Source organism: Colias eurytheme, chromosome 5, assembly GCF_061535395.1.
Source record: "Colias eurytheme isolate Ceu_HAF_F1 chromosome 5, ilColEury1 Martin Lab GWU primary, whole genome shotgun sequence".
In the NCBI taxonomy this organism is placed as follows: Eukaryota; Metazoa; Arthropoda; class Insecta; order Lepidoptera; family Pieridae; genus Colias; species Colias eurytheme.
The window spans coordinates 8987312-9006934 of record NC_142984.1 but is presented as its reverse complement, the minus strand read 5'-3'; the positions used below and the strand labels follow the sequence as shown (position 1 = coordinate 9006934).

At 31.6% G+C, this 19623-nt stretch overlaps 1 protein-coding gene across 1 annotated transcript in view; it reads right to left on the bottom strand.

The window, feature by feature from the left end:
- Positions 1-19623, bottom strand: part of LOC149908583 (C3 and PZP-like alpha-2-macroglobulin domain-containing protein 8) — a 102360-nt gene that overhangs the window by 25224 nt on the left and 57513 nt on the right. The window contains exons 9-12 of the mRNA XM_090102220.1: positions 15620-15737; positions 5596-5735; positions 3979-4164; positions 1590-1818 (exon numbers count right to left, since the gene is read on the bottom strand). Of these exons, the coding sequence (XP_089958346.1) occupies positions 1590-1818; positions 3979-4164; positions 5596-5735; positions 15620-15737 (673 nt within the window). The remainder of the gene's footprint in view (positions 1-1589; positions 1819-3978; positions 4165-5595; positions 5736-15619; positions 15738-19623) is intronic.

The window sequence follows — 19623 nt, the reverse complement described above, 5'->3', positions numbered from 1 at the left end:
ATATTTTGCTCAGATTGAGTTACAGGTAATGCAAATAATATCTACTCATAATATACGTTTGTTTGCGAAAATCCTAAGTTTATAAAATATATTATTTTGTTACGCTGTTTGCTTCGGCCTTGTACATTACAACTTGCCAACAAAGCTAAAGGTAAGCCGTAATTTTTAAACCTCAATTATTATTTTTTTAAGAAAATATTATGTGCGACTGGATTTGGGTTATAGGTATGCGCTATTGCACGCCTCATAAGCGAAGCGTTGATGGGGGTACTACTGTCACTTCGCGCATAACATCTGATTTTTCAAACTTAAAATGTCTTTATGTATCATACATTGCACTTGTAAGATAATACATACACACACATATTATTAAAAAACACTATTTTTAACATTCATGATATTTTTGATGTCATTTTTTGTTATTTAAACTAGTTAAAAAACAGTTTAAAAAAGTTCTGTCTTGGACGTCCGTGTGTCTGTATGTGCGGAGGATTTTCTTGTTAACACGATAGCGACCGAAACACTTTACTAATCGAGTCTTTTTTTTCTCTTACGCTTGAGTATGCTCAGGAATAGAACCCTTTCATTTTTCAGGGTCTGATTCGACGTGGTTTAATTGTTATTAAATAAACAAAAATAATAATTAATAAATAATTATTAAAAAAAATATGAGGCGTACACTTTTGGATTTTCCAATTTTTTGATGTTTGATAATTCGCTTGCATACAAGCGAATTATCAAGCGATAATTCGCTTGCATATTATTATTGCTTGCAATTAAAGGAAGGTTTTGTTGTTATTCTTGTAATGATTTATAAGAAGAACAAGCATGAGGGAACATAGCAAGAAATGTCACAGACAAATATATTATGTATTGTAAACATAATGAAACAATCGTGTACACTCTACACATTATAACGACAATAATTTAAACGTTGAACAATATTCATGTTCATGTTAATTAAAATGTCAAATTATATAATTATTATTTGGATTAAATTTAACTACAATTTCACTGAAACATGTTTTCACGTTTCCTGAGTTTATCCCCAAGGGGTATCCCAAAATTAAGCCATGTTATGTTTAATATTAATTTATATATGAATTAAAATAGGTTGGGTAAATTTACTTACTAATTATTTGAACTAAGATAATTTCTGATGGCACAATACAGTTGGAAAGTTTGCAACGTGCACCATTGGACATATAATAAAAAAATAATAAGTATTTTTTTAATCTTTTGAGGTAACTAAGCATGTTATGAGCAAATTTTTTGCAAAAAGGAAAAAGGAATAACGGCGATTAAAGATAATTTAAACTGCTAATAATTTGTTTGTTTGCTATTCTATTAAATTAATTTTTCTATTGCTATGCTATTAGGTACATTCAACTCGAAAACTGTTCAAATAATTTGAAAAATGATTCCACCATTATATAAATTGTGGACTACATCTTTACCTCGTAACGTAGGTTACATTTTTCACTAACTACGTCTCAACTTAGATGAATTCAAAACGAGCCATACCCTAAATGAAACGAACCAAAGCACACCAAAATACCAAATACAATTTTAATGAAAAAAATACTCACATCCATACAATTATTGATATTATTCGTGATCTTGACATCCAGTTCCACAGTCTCCCCGACCTTCAGCGCCGGCGGTAGCGCAAAGTCCAGTTGTATCGGACGGAACACGTTGATAGTTTTGGGTGACGAGAAGCGAAGGCCGCGGCTAGAGAGGGAGAGAGCCCAGAGCGACCAGCGGCCCGCTTCGGACGGCGCGGATATTGTCACACCGTCCGTTGATAGTTGTGTTCTGGAGATTTGTAAGTGAAATAAAATAATCTTTATTTGCTTAAATATGGTTTTACAAGTTATTATTTTTATGAAGTGTAAGTACACATTCGGCAATTATCCGCTCCGCATACCTAGATGTTGATTATAAGTCAAAATAATAAATCTTCTCTTTATTTGGCTGTTTTTGTTACGGTGCGTTTACAGCAAATGAACATAGAGCTAGAAGTAGAGCAAGAGCATTCTTTTGTGATCTTTTAGTGAAAACGAAATTCAATCGTATTCAGCGTTGTTCAGTTTTAGAACATCATCATCATACATATTTTCGAACGCACTAAGAAAAACGAAAGAATGCTCTACGCCTTTTTATTTTTATTTGACATACTGGGATTAAAATGAGCATTCGCTCGTTTGATATAAATACAACGTTATAGCTTTTGAAATGTAAGCGCAATCTAGATAGGTGACCAACGAATGGCTCCTGAGAGCGCTTATATTGTCAGCCCATCCCAAGGTTTATAGATGAGAGCACTTGAAAAAACGAATATTCAATACACATATTTTATTTATTGTCGAATTGTAAAGTCTGATGCGAAAAATACAATTAAAACTGCATTTGAATCGGCAAGTTAATTAATTTCCCATACAGCAAAACCAGTAATAATTAATAATACTTAACCGTTTGTAACGGCATCTGTGTAAGCGATTTCATTGTTATATAAGCAAGGCTTTAGTGGGATAATTAAATGTCACAAACGAATCGTTTATCGATGTTCAATGCAGATACGAGAATATATCTGAGCTTATTTTGGTTTATTCTCGATGTTATTTTAAATGATGGTAATGTGGATAAGATTATTTTGAATGGAATTCTTGTTGTTTGGGAAGTTTTCTTCCGTTATACTGAACAGTGAGCTTTACTGAGCTTTGCTGAGCTTTTGGTCAATGTTTATCATCATAACGTAGAACTGCTAAAAATTGACTGCTATTTTTCAGGATATTGAAATCTGCTAACAATTTAAAACGTTAGATTCGTTTTTTCAAGTGCTCTCATCTATAATTACGGACCATAACTGCGCAAACAACAAATGTTATTTTTAAATTATACCTATTTGATATTCTACCAAATTTTCTTCGCTCCTTTCATATCAAGTGTACCTAAGTCATTCATTAAACGAAATGAGGAATACAGCTGACACGAATTAAAATGAATTGTTTGAAACCAAGAACACACCAACATTATTAAAATTAAATCCAAATGATAATTAATAACAAATTCATCAATACAATGTAGCAATTCAAAAACTTAAATGTCACGATAAATAATGAATGCAATGTTAAATCATTTGTTATTCTGCGGTCTGATAATATACAGTGTAGTTTTATTATAATTAATACGTTAATTGAAGTTTGTTGCTCATTAATGATGCACAAAACTAATGAACTTGGTCTCGTTAAACTAATATCTGGAATTAAAAGCTAAATTTTGTGTTAATTTTGTTCGTTGTATCGATAATTATACTTTTATTATACTAATTTAAATGTTATTGAATCAATTTACATAAATTTTTCATTATATTATGTGTTAGTGCTAGTACAATAACAGATAATATGTAATTGGTCCTCATATATCCACTTGTGACTTATTACAATGCTAAATGAGTTCGAATGGACATTTCAGTAATTCGCATTGCAATTCCTTGTTAATTGGAATTGTTTTTGCGGTTTGCAAACAAGCTATATTCGTACAACATACTTTTTTTTAGCATTCGATTTTTATATAAAATACGCCGCATTTTTTTTTATTAGTCCCTAGTATTAAAACTAATACCGCGATCTGCTGCTGTGCTAAGTCTGTGATAAGTCTTTATGCCTATTTCTAAATGTCTGTGACTTTTTAAATATTTATAGATATAAAGGTAAATAAGTGAGTCTGCGTCCATATTTGTGTAAATATATATATTTCAATTACTTACATGGTATTAAAGCACTTCCACATCTACAGCCTATCATGCACGGCGGGCGGTACGAGCGGCGCGATCGCTACCAGTTGGCGGTACAATGTCTATGTCTATTACTATAATATCTGTGTTTATATCTGTACTTGTAGACTTGTGTGTGTCTGTATCTATGTATATGTATGTGTGTATATCAATGTTTGTGTATCGATGTCTCCACTCACGTATAATTAAAGCACTTCCACATCCACAGTCGATCATGTGCAGCGGGCGGTACGAGCGGCGCGGTCGGTCGAGCGGCGACTGGCTGGCGGTACAACGCTCCCCCCCCACACGCACCACCACCCACGAAGAGCGATACTCCCGCTGATACGAATTCTGGGAGCGGTGCGTCTTCGTGGTCTGGTGGTCTGGGATAGAATACACATTGCATGTCTGTAGAATTAACTGTATGAAGGTCCTAAATACAATGAGTTGCCACTTAAGGAGTTATTTCTTAGCTTACATTACTAAGGGCTCATTTTTCAATCCTTGGTTAAAACTTATTCGTCGAACAATGTATAAAACTACCATTTTAAAAACATATTCTAATTGCCCGTATTTGACAGTTTATGTGACATTTTAATATTATCGTGTAATACTTTATTGGACGGATAAGTTTTATCCAAGCATTGAAAAATCGGCCCTAATACGTCTAATTGAATGACGTCACAAAATAGTGAAGAATTGATCGCAGTAGGTACTATTACTTGCAAGAAATGGAGTGGAGATATTATGTAATAAAAATCATTAGACATTTAACCGTGGGCTGTTGACGTAGAAAAGATTAAAATTCTCTGAACTCTACGTACCTACTAGGCCCACGTTAGTCTTACAAAAGATCGAATCTCTAGGAAGGTTAACGTGGGTAGATAGTCGTTCTTATGGTAACAAGTATAACGGAGAAATATACAATAATAAAACATTAATTATATTCTAAAATAATTTACTAATTTGTTTTCTTCAAACTAATAATACAGTGGCTTGTTGTATAGAAAAATGTCTCTTAATTCTAATTAAATTCCTCAATTATGGGCAGATAACATAATTATTCCGAAAATGCCACTATCAATTTCTATTAAAACACGATCACCGTTGCGAGCGTAGTAATAATATGAAAACCCGTTGTTATTACTTATCCCATGTCACTACGGACAATTTAATTGAAACGTCAAAACTTATACAACGAAGATATGTCAACATTAGCTGTAGGTCCAAGAATAACCACGTTAGCTTCATATTACAAACTGAATTAACTGTTCCGGTACATTTCAGGAACGTTTAGACATTATGCAGGAAGTAATGTGATTTGTTCCCGATCCCATTTCTGATTCCTGATGTAAATCTAGTGGGTTTGAAAGGAATTATCGGGATATAAATTAAACAATAGACTAGTGAGACCGTAATCTGGTTGTGGAGAATAAAGCGATTGTTTTGTACTGTTATTATTATTCTTGTAATAGTATTAAATTATTTAATAGATTATAAATTCTGTTCAATTTCAATCCAAAATAGACTATGAAACCGAAAACTTGTTGGAATAATTTAAACTAACATGAATACTAACAATAAATTTACAGATTAGAACAAAAAAGGTAGGTTAGATTTTAAATGGCCGATTTCAAAACTGGATAATATGTTCCATTTATTTTATTTTTCCTTAAAATGAGGAATGGACGTTAAAAAGTGTAAAATTAAGCTATCAGGAGCATTTCTAGCAAATGGTGTATCTTCGAGAGTATAATGAACAAAGCACAGGATAAATCGATAAGTTACAACCAAACTTTTTTGTCAGTACTTACGATAAATGAGCATCGAACCGCGAATCCACAGGGGTCCTGGCTCCAATCAAACACATCAAAGAGTCGGGAGGTGCGAGCACGCGTAATTGGAGACTCGCTCGCGGGTACCACCAGCGTCTTTCTTCAACTGCAACTGCCACCTAATGGAAAAGTATACGTTTTATAATATTGTTTGATAACTAATAATGATTCTTCTAGAGATGCGCGTTCCATCTTAGACTCAGCTTAACATCAAGCGAGATTGTGGGTCAAGCGCTTCCCTATTCCCAATAAAAAAAAAGATTACAAAATATTATGTAGCCGTACTAGATTTTGAGCACGTAGAGTCGTTATGATTAAAATGTTTTTTGCAGTTTTCTACATTCATTTTTCACACTATGATTGATACTGATTACTGATTCCCATTAAACTTAACATTGAAAAAAAAGAAACCGATCTGGTCGACTGGAAGTAAATTTTGATACTTTATGTACCTACACAGTACCTAGAGCAGAAAATCTCTGTTCGCCATTTCGTATGATTTACGATTGTAATCGACCATACTTTATTAGTTATTCCAAATACTAATACCGTATAGGTAACCATCAACACGATTTATCATTTAATGAATGCGGTTGTAAGTATCAGGTAGCGCGTGTAATGAACCATTCGTAAGTTAGCCACAGAGTAAACAGAATAATATAACATCAATGGTTATAATATATGTATAACTTTAACTAAATAAATAATAATCTTTATTTAATTGTTCAAGTGCTACAAATAATATAATTGTATGATGTATACTTTAAAAGCCTGTGTTAGTTTTAAAACTGTTTTACAGTAACCTGTAAACTGTAGTGTATATTATAACCAATCAATAGAGGTAGGCGGGTGTTATTAAATCACAATTAAATATTTTATGTGGGCGAATGTGTACAATAGAAAATAACAAGAAGGCCCTAATTTAAATAGGTACATACAACTTTTAATTAATAGATAGGTATAGGTAGAAACTTTCAATATTATGCCCAATCTAAGAACTATACTAAGCAAGAGCTATCACATAATAAATTGATAATACAATTTTGTATTAATTAAATACTTCATTGAAAATAACATAAAGCATTCAGTTACAAATAGGGTTTCCGATACATTGACTAAAACCACTCTTAATTGTGGTCTTTAACCAACAACAAATTGGCTCTCATTAGGTTTCTCGTTGATTAAATCTGGTACGTGCTTCTATAGTGCACAATTGTATTCAATTTGTTACTGTGTATATATTTTTAGGTTTAAACGTTCTAATATAAGTTCTTATTGATGTTATTTTGTTTTATATGAAATAACTTTATGTATGTAACAAAATAAAATAAATCTTCGTCGAATTTTCCAATGAAATTTTAATTATTGTTTGCCTATCGTCTATTAAGTATTCTGTGCTATCGTTCTAATTTCATGTTTTGTAAAAAGGTTCGTTCCCGGAAAGTTCACATAATTAGAATAACACATATAAAAAGTAATTAAGATTTTGCATTTATTGAATTGAACAAAATTTAATTAAATTTTCAAACAATTTTCTCAATAATGAGTTAATAAATTACACAACTACATTTCAATCCATGAAATTATTTTCATATAACTATTTAGAACAATTATATTTTGGTGACTTAAAATACGAGTTGAATCTATCTTTACAATAATTACAGTACGGCTTCGTGAATATAACCATTCGCATATTATATCGCAAAAAAACAATTACTATACTCGTTACATAGGAAAGGGATAATTGAGGTCGAAAAATACGTCCTGAACTAATTACAAGCCGGTAATATAACGATCACACCCGAACATATTTTAATGACACCCTCGACGATTAAGAATAAAGTTTGTGCGGAAATTGCTTTACAAATGCGCAAGTCCTTAATTGTGATAATTAAAAACCTGCTAATTAATTCCATCGTTTAATATCGCCTATTAGGTTTTTAAATTCAAAAGGTTAATGAGAAAAATGGAGATCTTTGTATTATATTTTTGTCTCCAGTTTTGATCTTGATTTTTCATATTAAGTATCTGACTATGTTTGTGGTAGTATCAATGAACTATTGATTTCATATCGAATGTTATTTCGTTTAAAGCAGACAAAGTAGTCGGCGGGTGAATGGACTAACTTTCAAAGTCAATATCATTACGTACACATACTACGATTCAAAAGATAAATGTAAAAAGTCACATTTACCAATTAATTACATTTCTTAGCGAATATCGAATTTACCCCAATTTGTTATTATTTATAATTATTAAAAATTCAAATTTGAATTTGAATTTTTAATAATTCAAGTCTTTATAGTGTGATCAAGTATGAAAAAGCTTGTGAGTTTTTACTCTGGGAATTCGACAAAGGATCGATTTATATTCATTCCCACCCAACCAGCAAAGATGTCCTATAACAATAACTTACATCACTAAAAAGCTTTTTAAATGACGTATAACAGTGTCGCGGTGACAAGCTTGTTGTATAATAGCGTTTAATGAGATGATTTTGCTCTATAATCATACACAGCAAATTTGTCCCATAACAAGGTGATGTAAACGTTTATATCACTATTTTATACGGCGTTTATAGAGCAGCTCTTATCCAGATTTTGGTACAGCAATAACAGGACGATATTATCACATAACAGCGCTGGTGGTCTCTTTTTTACAGCAAATTAGTGCAATAAACGATTCTAGGGTAACCTTTATAGTCCCATGCCTATAGAGGCGTAAAAAAATCTACAATAGGACAATTTAGTGTTGTAATGGGTTTCCTTATTACTATTATAGCACTGTGAATCTTCATGGTTGCTGAAACTCCATAATAGAGCAATTAGGTGATATATCCGAGTTTTATATCACTTCTTTGTCACCTAATTGAATTATATTAGTGTTTTTCTGCCCATTATAACGCAGTGGTTTCATAGCTGAGTGGTCAGAGTTATAGGACTGATTTACTGTATAAAAGAGTTAATAACTCTGTTATGTAACAAAAACGGCGTATTAATGTAGTAAAATGCGACACTTACGAGAGATATACGGCCTATAAGAGAGTTTCTTTCACTTTAAAACAACAAAAACCTGCCATATTGTCAGCACCGTCTCGTAAATAATTGAAGGGTTCTATTTAATAATCATGGATTGAATGAATTAAAAAAAATCGCAGCTTCAGTAACGATTGACACCAGACAAATTCAAGGTGAGGCTTCGAATACGGACAATGATTCCGTACAATCTGTTACATCCTATGAACAGAACCAAGTTAACAGCCATCATGTGGTTTGTGATAATTCAGAAGCAGACCATTCAGACACTAGTGTTTTGCTTGACACTTCGGGATCGGAATCTAAAAATCGGAATTTACACTAGAAAATACAAAATAAAACATGATATGGGTTTTCTATTCACATCAGGGAACCCTACTAATTTAATCCAGTATATGGCATGACAGTTGTCAAAACTATGTTCGTTTGGGGACGTATAATAGCCACGGAGTTGCTATTTGGCATCCTATACAGCAATTTGGTGCAAAATTAGTTTTTTAATTACTTAAAACTCAATAATTCGAGGGGGGCATGAAAAAAACAGCGTAATTATGCATATAATCTATCAGTAAAATTTCATTCACAAGTCAGTTTATGTATCTAACATAATTAACAGTGTAACAAAAATTAATACTCGACACCACGATGATGGTTCCTATAGTCATTTACTCGTATTATCAATTGGTACACGATTTACCATTTTGTATTATAATTATAGCGTCGCAGTGACTTGTACATCGCAACTTCGTGCTACAAAAGATTTGCGGTTACTCTTAAAACACAACTTCGCGCTGTAACAGCATCGCGGATCCTTTTATATCACTACTTCGCTCTATAACAGTATCGCGATTCTATAAGTGTACTCTTCTATACGTCCAATTGGCATCTGAGTTGCTGCTACAGCAACACAATACCATCAAATGGCTTTATAAATGCGCCACTTTGGGGTTTATACAACGTTCTTATCACCCTTATAGAACTACCAGTTAGCACCTCTGAAACGTTCTTATCCCTTCTATAGAGCAACGATTTGTTGGTTGGGCATCAACTCTGTATGACAAAAAATCCAAAACGCGTTCATAGACACCTAAAATGCCCGTTAAAATTTCCATCGAAGCACAATCAGCTAGCATGAAATCGGAACAGCGTCAAATCTTTATCCCGGCTATATAAATCCCTGTCACACGCATGGCCCGCTTACCCGGGATCGCTATGGATAAACGTCACGATCGAGATTATATTTAGCCGGCGGTTTAATTTTACGATTCAACTTTCCGATTTGGTGTAATAATACCCTAATTCGGATTGTTAGTCCCTAATGCGATCTGATTGGATATGCTAATTTTTGAGCTAATTAAATTGCTTCGTATTTTCTATTACAGAGTAAGGGAACATGATTATTTCCAATTTTCCTAGCGATCAATCAATAAAAATTGTGATTGTTAATTTTCAATTTTTTATACTTTTGATGATGATGTTTTATTTTCTAAAATTACTTCTAAATTAGAAAGAATACAAATAATCTACTTCTTGCTAACAAATGACTAAATAATTTATGAACAAAAACTTATAATATTCACGATCAACATCTGACTACTGAGGTTAAAGTATATTATTTAAAAATCCCACTATGTAGTTGCATACACGCAAAGGTGGACATGACAGGCAGTTTACCCGTTACAAATAAACTATGCAGGTTTACCGTTTGCACGGATATATAACTACGCATGAACTATATGGCTCCAATTTCGATGAAATTGTAAGTGAACTAGATGGGTAACGAATCATTTTCTAGTTCAAGGAAAATCACATTTATGTTGGTTTTCCCGATTTATTAAAAAAAAACAATAAAAATACGTTTACCTAGCTTGGAAATATTCGTTTGGAATTCTTTTAATTTTCCTCACTAAAGAAGCAGCTTGATATAATATGCTACGGAAAGCTCCCTTCAATCGGTATAATAAAACAAAGTTACTTTTCTGAACCTTACGCACGCCACAATTAAAATATACAACATATTATTATAAAGGTACACACCCATTACCCCGAAGGTAATCAAGTATGAAAACGTCAAAAATTGAGACAATAGCAATCCTCAAAGTCAACATTACACTAATTAAGCTTGGTAAACTCAGTTCAATTTCACGCCAGGCGGGTAGATGTATAATTGGTATAAATATTAAATAAGGACCTGTGTTACAGCTTGCTTTCTGTTCAGGAACTTCGAGATGATTTTAAATAACAAAGTAAAGTAAACTTCGACCTTTTTCATTGTATAAAAGGTGTTACGCAAATATTAATTATTTTTTTAAGGACCTGGGTTATAAATGTAGTTAGCGAAAGCACTTAGGTAATAAAATAACAAAGTAGTATTGACCTTTCACAAAAGGTGTACGGAAACGATAAAAATTTAAGTAGCGAATTAAATAATGACTTATGTAAGTATTTTACCGTATGGTGTGTAATAACTTTTGATTTTGTTTTAGTAAAAATATTATATCAAATACTAAAGACGCAAGAGAAAAATACTTTATCTAAATATACATAACGTTTATAAATAAAACAAGAGATTGATAAACTGAGTAAAAAAAAAATAATATGAATTTTATTAGGTTTATTCAACGCTCGCTATTCTAATATTTCTCTGCAAAGTAAGGACATCGAATGTTAAGCAAAAACCAATTCTAGATAGCTCGATTTAATTCAATGACTATATTAATGTAGATAAATATATAAACTTTAGCTACGGTCGAAGTCCATTAATCTCAATATTTCCGATCAATTTACTCAGGGGATGACATTCAATGCTTTCGATTGAAAGGACGAAAAAAATATGAATTTTCTTCAATAATCCGATAAGAGCATAAAGATCGTGGATTAAGTATTAAAATAAGATGGAAAATGCATTATTAATAGCTCAGCGTCGATTATACGAGATCTTGGCTTAATCTGCAATATCGAGGGATTAAGTTTTTTATAAATTCATAAGATGTTTTCTTATCCATCTTTTTAAAAGCAAGAATTCAACATTCACGCGCAAACTAAATTTGTTTTACTTTTTTTATCACATTAATTCGTTTTGAGAAAGTTCTGACAAAGAAAATCCTAATTTAATATCATTTCATTGGCCAATAGCTCTAATATATCCATTTTCTTTCATATTTTCAAATTTCAAACTACATAATTATATTACATTACTACATTATTATTAAATTGAATCACAATCGATTCCGCACGGTCGCGTTAGCGTAGAGTTGTACATTTTCACAATATTATTTCTATGCACAGCATAAACGGGTTAAAAGTGTTATTAAAATTTATAGAGCTAGAAAAGGTGAAACCTTAAACACAATTCTTACATTTCGCACAAAGTTTGTTCATTATGGACCATTGTTTAATGGCGTAGCATTGTAGCGTCCAGCGAAATTTAACGAGATAAAAGTTTGTGAGATTAATGTGAAACTTTTAAAATACCTGTGTTATACATAACTAGCTGTAACGCGCGGTTTCTTTCGCGGACGAACTCGCAAAATCAAGTATTCCTTTAGCTCATGTGTTATTCTTGGTCAACATTAATATAAAGTTTCATGCTAATCCGTCCAATAGTTTTTTTCGTGAAAGTGTAATATACATAATATACATCTATCCGCACAAACTTCCGCATCTGTGATTTAAGTAGGATATAATATTATTGTCTAAGTTTAAAAGACGTGGATAGGACAGAATTGTATTCTATGCTCATTCTAGTTATTGTTCATTTATGTTGTAGCGTAATAGCGGTTTGTGTGCTTTGGTTCTTTAACGGTAGTGGTTTATTGACCTCAAGTTTTGTTATATAAAAACAAAATAAGAAACAATATATCTGAGAATCTATTTTCAATACATTGAAACATATATTTAACCCTTGACTTTACTGTTACCTACCTACTTTGTTTATCTCTACCAAAACAAGCCAATTCCAATGATAAATACGTACAATTTAATTTGCTGATAATATTGTAAATACTTCAGAAATGAAGCTAAAGCTTAGATTCTAAAAGTTCAACTGTTTCTTGTTTCCTGAAATAACCTTACGCAAAGTACGTAATAACACTTGTTTAAGGGCTTGGTCTAGTAGTGCAAACAAATGCATCCTGTCATCCTATATGTAAATAATACAAATGTACTAAGGGAAAGTTGCTCCACTTAATTTTTAAAAATTAAATCATTCGTATGCATAATTTAATATTCGTAATAAGTACCAAAAATGACAATTTGAAACAATTTTCGTGAAAATTACACCGGGTGATTTTTTTTTATCAGTACACAAAATTTGCGAATACTTTCTATTGATATCTTCAACTTCATGTTTATATAACTGATCAACTTTTACAAAGAAATTTGGACGAAATATAAAAAAAAATAAGCTTTCCATACAAAATGCATAACTCTATACATTTTTTTCGACCTAAGTTTCTTAGTGAAAGTTGTTCAGTTTAACTAATAAAACGGATAAACAAATTTTGTATATAATAAAAAAATGTAATGTTTGTGTTAAAAAGTTATAAAATAGAAAAATACGCAAATGAAAACAAAAGATATGTATTTATTTCTGACTAGCTTCCGCCCGCAACTCCGTCCGCGCGGATGTCGGTCTTCGCGTCTTCTACAGATTTATTATATTATGTATAATATATAGATTTATATTGATAAACCTAATAAATCTTTTGCTAGCATTCTGATGCTTTATCGGTTGCACTGGATTTATCTCTTTTTTTTTCAATCGCTTGAATGATATAGGATGGGTCCTTGATGGGCATCGAATGCTGAAGTCTCGGATCAATCAATTCTGACAGTAGGCAATTTATGTAAAATCTTGATAATGGTCCATCATTTTATTTTGCCTAAACGTTACATACTTTTTTATAAATTCTATTTTTAACGAATGATTCACTCCAGTCCAAACAGCAAATAAGCAGACTTCTGCTTCTGCAACGTTTAGTTGTCCCTGAATTTGGAAAAAATAGTCATGATTCTTATCTATGACAAAAGTGTTATTTTTTGCATTGTATTTCAAATATTAATTTTTTTTTAACCGCATCTTCCGCATTCATGTCTTTTGCCGGAATTAGACATTTAACTTCTACTAGTCCCATTTTCCCTTTTTGATATGGGAGTGTATAAAGTAAATTTTTTAGATATTTCTCGTTATACTTTTAAAAAGTTATTATTGTCATTTTGCTCATTAGGTAAAGTAATTTCGATATCAGTTTTAAGTTTTTTGATACCTGCAATAATAACGTCATAATCGCCTGCACATACTTATCGATTACACCCTGTATACAATCCACCATCCACATTCATAATGTTTTCCTGTCCTCCTCTCCTGTACGCTGTTCACCGATACATTTTAAATGAGTAAATCTGCTACCACTGAAGGATGTTTCATTGTGATCAGCAAATTTTCACCACTGTTGTCGATTATTTGTTTTTCATTTTTAATCAGCAATTGGGAATCATCAGTTTTGTTTTTTGCAGATTGGTGATGTACCCTAACAATACGTCGAAAAGGGAAAGCATCAACGAATTATCGTTTTCGTCCTCTTTTTTTATTCTTCGCGTCTCTGTTACTTCTGTTTGTTTAGTTCTCAACACCCACTGAATTTTCTATGTTATTGTGATCTTCCATTACATCTGAGTTTTGATGATGTGATGATAATCCATTCGTTTTAATATTAGAGTTGGTAGACTAAACTAGAAATGGTGGACTAAATTTGTCAGCGCGTCTGTAAGATCAGAATATAAAACCAACATCCTGTATTTAAGTTACAAAATTAATAATCAAACAAAATGCCGCTACGTTGAAAATGACTAGAAGAAAAAATTAAAACACCTCGGATCAATTTTGGAGTAAACAAATCATTTTCCCCGTATGGGGATTTCCCCGGATGAACTTGGGAAGTTCAAGTTCTCAATACAAGTTTATATTATATTTCGTATTTCTCAAACGAAAAATAAACATTTTTGGAACTTCAAAAAAATTATATTATAAGAAAATTTATGAGCTTACTTTAGTTTTAAAGAAATATACATCCCTTTACTGACACCCCGTAAAATAAAGAAACTGTTGCCAATCACCTTTGCAATCTACATATTTGGTTTCATTAACTTTATGTTCGAAGATAATTTTTTTTCTAGTAGTTACACGCGTATTTTTTTCGTTTATTTTCCATATCGAAATCAAATGTTTAAAAATACGAATATTTGCACAAAACTAAGTTAAAAATAACCAATTAACAAAAATATTAAATTTAATGAAGTAGAGCAACTTTCACTTCGGTATGAAGGAAAATCGAGCGTAGAGCACACGTCAGAACGCTCCGGCCCAAGGAGCGCGACTAAAGAAATTCGCTAGGATTTTTCCTAATTATTTTAAATATTTTTTTAATATTTAAAGAATTATCAAAATTCCAAAAAAATTTTTTTAAAGGATTAATACTCATTGGTCTTCAACCAACTCGAATAAATTAATGGAAAAAATAACTTTTAGCAGTATTTATCAATAGATTTTGTAAGGCAAAAAATGGGAAATTTAATGAATTTATAACGTTCTAATTAAGAAAATCATAAGTTTTTCGGCAATTGTATTCAGCAGTTTTTAATAACGACTATATAAGGATAATAATGCGCTGATCAGATTGTGTAAATTGTAATCGGTTGCAACGTAGTGAGTGCACAAACTTAGCTCGAAATGTCTTTGGGGGAAAGAGACTTATCTTGAAGGCCTGATTAAGGTAAAATAAAGTAACTTTATAAATGTGAAAAAATTCACGCGCATTGCGTATATAACACTAATTGATAAACAAGAAAAAAAAATTCAGTTTATAATTTCATTAGCCGGGAAAAAATTGTCAAATAACTTGTTGAAAACGCAATTTTGCTAGACTGCAGCCTTAAGCCAAAATAAATATTTCTATATCTATACACACCTCTTTATGCAGCAGTCGAACATGAAAACTGGCCACATCGCTGACCGGCTCGCCGCCCTCCGTGACGTAATAAACTAGCAGAGAACTGACCGGCGCCATGTCAGCTGTGACAGGGAACCTACAACGCAAATATTACTTATTTACCTTTTTTTTTTATAGTGGGGAAATCTTCCAAAGATACCCACGGCCCCCGGGGAATTACTTATTTACCTGCTACTTTTATAACATTATACGATTGTGTAATAAAATCGTTAATTAACTAAGAAATATAAAACCATATTTTTTAGGATGGGTGGTATTAATTTGTTTGAATAAAATATATCCAGTAAGGAAATTCTGTTTAAATAATGTTACTGTTGAAGAGAAGAATACAGAAATGTAATGTTATTGGCCGTGTTCTAAGTGCAAGTACTCGTATGTAAAAGTTAAAAGTACGTTACCAATATTACAGATTAAAATTTGGAACTTATAACATCTTATAAAACCGTAAATAGAACAACAATCAATGAATTGTTGTCCTTGTATGTAAAAGCAGATTTTTTATCAAACGAACGGAAAAATACATCATTTATAAACATGTTTTTACGTCGTATTACAACAAAACGCTTTTACTCGTTATTCTTAAAATAGATATTGCCTTTATATTTATACAATACAAAATTGAGGTTGACATTCTTATAAGGGCATCATTACGCAAGAGAAGACGACTTACAAGCAATATAAATTCGGAAATACGTAAAGTAATACTGACAATTCGTTGGAAAAATCATTTTACCAATGTTCTGTATAATCAAATCGAACAGACTCATCGCAATGGTATTAATAGCTTCTCGTTATGTTTTAAATTTTAATAACTTCGCGAATAAAATTCAATCTCCAACTTCGTAATAACTCAGTGGAAACATATTTTGTTGATAGCGCTGTATTATGTTGGATCGACTTTTTAATTTGCTCAGTTGGAGCTATGATAAAAATATCACATTTAAAAGTACATTGATATTACTCGAGTAAAAAAAAAACTATTCAAAATACAAAAGATTGTAGACGATTGCAGGATTAACTCCAATTTCAAACTGTTTCATTATTTTAGTAAATTTTCTCTATATTTCTACGACTACAAAAAGAATGTTCACTATCAAAATGTAGGGCGTGAGATATGAATAAAATAACCGTTTTGTGTGCTTCGTACTATTTCATAACATGGAGATGAATTTTTCTTATGGAGATTTACTTTTTTGTTTGAGATTGCAAAAATATATTAGCTTAAATTATATTTTCTTCGTAATGTTATATCTTAGCCTTTGTCTTGAATAATAAGATAGGCTTATGAAGGACGGAGGCGAATATTATCTTAGTAATGTGAATGTAATTTCTTTTTTTTACCTTCAGAGAAAATGTTTTGTGCAAAACTTTAAACATTTCCGTGGCAATTATTACCTTATTCAATTTGAGTTAAGGCTAAATTTACTTGTTAACCTACTTCAGGATTTCCACTTATTTAAGAGGTATTATTTTGTGTTTTTAATCATCTATTGAGAGTTCAATAATTTTACAAAATCCCAGCACATACCTAGGCATATAATAGATTACTCATTTAAACATGGTGGATAACGCAAAGTTTCATTACACACATAATATTATAATGTAATAGAAAAGCATTTCCCAATGTAGACGTGATTCAATGATCCGTCGAGCCGTGCCAAAGTTTGGCCATTACGAAGCCAAAACGTCTGTTTAACTTAAATCACTTTTTGAGTTTAAATCAATAGTTTAATCGCCCCTTAAATGACGTCATGTGGTTATACATTGTTAATACCCTGAACTGAATAAACTAAGGTTTATAGCAACCAATGAATAATATAACATTTGGTTATATTTCGACAAATTTTAGGTAAGGTAGGTAAGGTAGGTAAACAATCACTTGATTATTAGTGTTTGAATTTGGGTAATAATTTAGTGATGGTACAAAGCGGTTCACCAAACTTGCCAGTATTGTTTTAATTAACAGATATCTTGTCAATTTCTACAGACTGCTTTATCCACTGCAATGCTTATTAAGCGAGATTTCGAGAACACCGATAGATATTGAGAAATGTTTATTATTTTGATCTATCTATATCTATTTTATATTTTGTCTAAACACAAAATTTTGTAGTGGGGAGGAAGCAATAAGCTGAAAATATAAGAAGCTGTAAATAAGTTACATTTTTATTATACATATAATATAACGAATAGTCATTCTACGAAAAATTATAAAGCTACTAAATGAAAACAAACAATGTAAATACATAATTTACTTACAAAAACATTTACAGCCACAATACACCAACAAAGTGTACCGTTTGAAATTGTAATTCAGCTTTCATTCCAGTATGAATAAAAACATGAAACCATTCAATATGTCCGTGTCAGTACTGAAACGAGATTATGGCGGTTTTGATGAATAGCCCCCGAGGGTCATAACGTACTCGATTGCACGCGTGTTCACTGTTCATGTACCCACTACCAACGCAACTATACGTAAATTGTTTTAGTAACCTTTGTGTAATCATAGGTTGGATACACGGTGGAATGTTCTGGAACGTTCGATTTGTTGTTTTGTAAAAATGATCAAATAATATGAAGTTGAGTTTAAAGATTTTGGCGACGCTCCAAACCTAAATTGTCATTTTATTGAAAAGCTATGAATTACATTAAAATTCGTGTAAATTCAAAATGCTCTTTATTTATATTTACGACGTTTTAAATACAAAAATTGCAAAAGTTTATTCGCATTTAGTTGTCGAGAGCGCTCGAGCATAACGAAAACAATTTCAGTTAAAAGCTAAATCCCTTATTTATTTAGCGAAATTTACTTGCTCGTTGTTTTACAAATGTAAAATTTATGGCTAAGCTGTTGTGATTTTTATCCTTGGAGACTTGAGTCACGAAAATGTTACTTTAATTTCAAGAAATTTACAGAGGGATAAACAATTTTTTTCACATTTTTTATTATTAACTTAATATTAATGTATTTTTAAAACATTTAAATAAACCTGCAAACGATTTTAAGAACCTTTTTTTATTTTACATACGAAAAACGTGAGCAAATTCGAAACCTTGTGAAGTTATTTTTAAAACTCGTCGCATATTTTACTTTATTTATGGCACCACAAAGGACACTCCCAACAGCCAGACAAAGAAGGATGCATTGCGAAATTGGAAGAATTCCAGAGTCCGAGACATAATTTTTCAAGTAAAATGAACAAGACACAGTTTAAACTTCTAATGCCATTCAAGATAACAACTCGGTGCATAGCGGAGAATACGAAACAAATACAAAACTAAATGCACAATGAGAAGTTTAGTGCCAAGAATGTAGTCTGGGAAAATTTTATTCAGGCTTGAGAGCGAACCTGTGATTAAATAAATGGACAAAGTTCGGATTTGAATAACAAGCTTTATACCGTTTTTTTTTAAACATTTAAAAGCTAATATGACTATAGATTGCTTGCAAACTTGTATGTATACTTTAGTAAATTGTTCATGAAACCATATTTCTTATGATATCGACCGACTTTCTTGCAACAACACAATACACAATTTTAAAAAGCCATAAACTTTTGCGTCCATACTTAATTAGTCTTCCAGTCTACGATACATTATGTTTATTATCAACAGAACCATAAACTCAAGCTGACCTCAAGGATATAAGTGTAGCCAAGAGATGAACAAAATTTACATCTCCATTACGTTGATTTCCATAGAAACGAGTACCATTTTTCACAAAGGAAGCTTCTCTTAATTACTAACCAGCTTATTTATCGTCCGTTTTTATACGTCCATTATTTCCCTATCTCATTTTCAGTGCCTAATTATCGAGTGATTTTAAATAAGACCTTTAATGGCTAATAATTTTCAGTTTTACCTCATTTGTGGGAATTAATTGCTAATGCTATTCATGTATTAATTGTCATGCTAGTGCGGAATCAAAATAGACCAAAACGGTTTTAAATTTTGCGAAT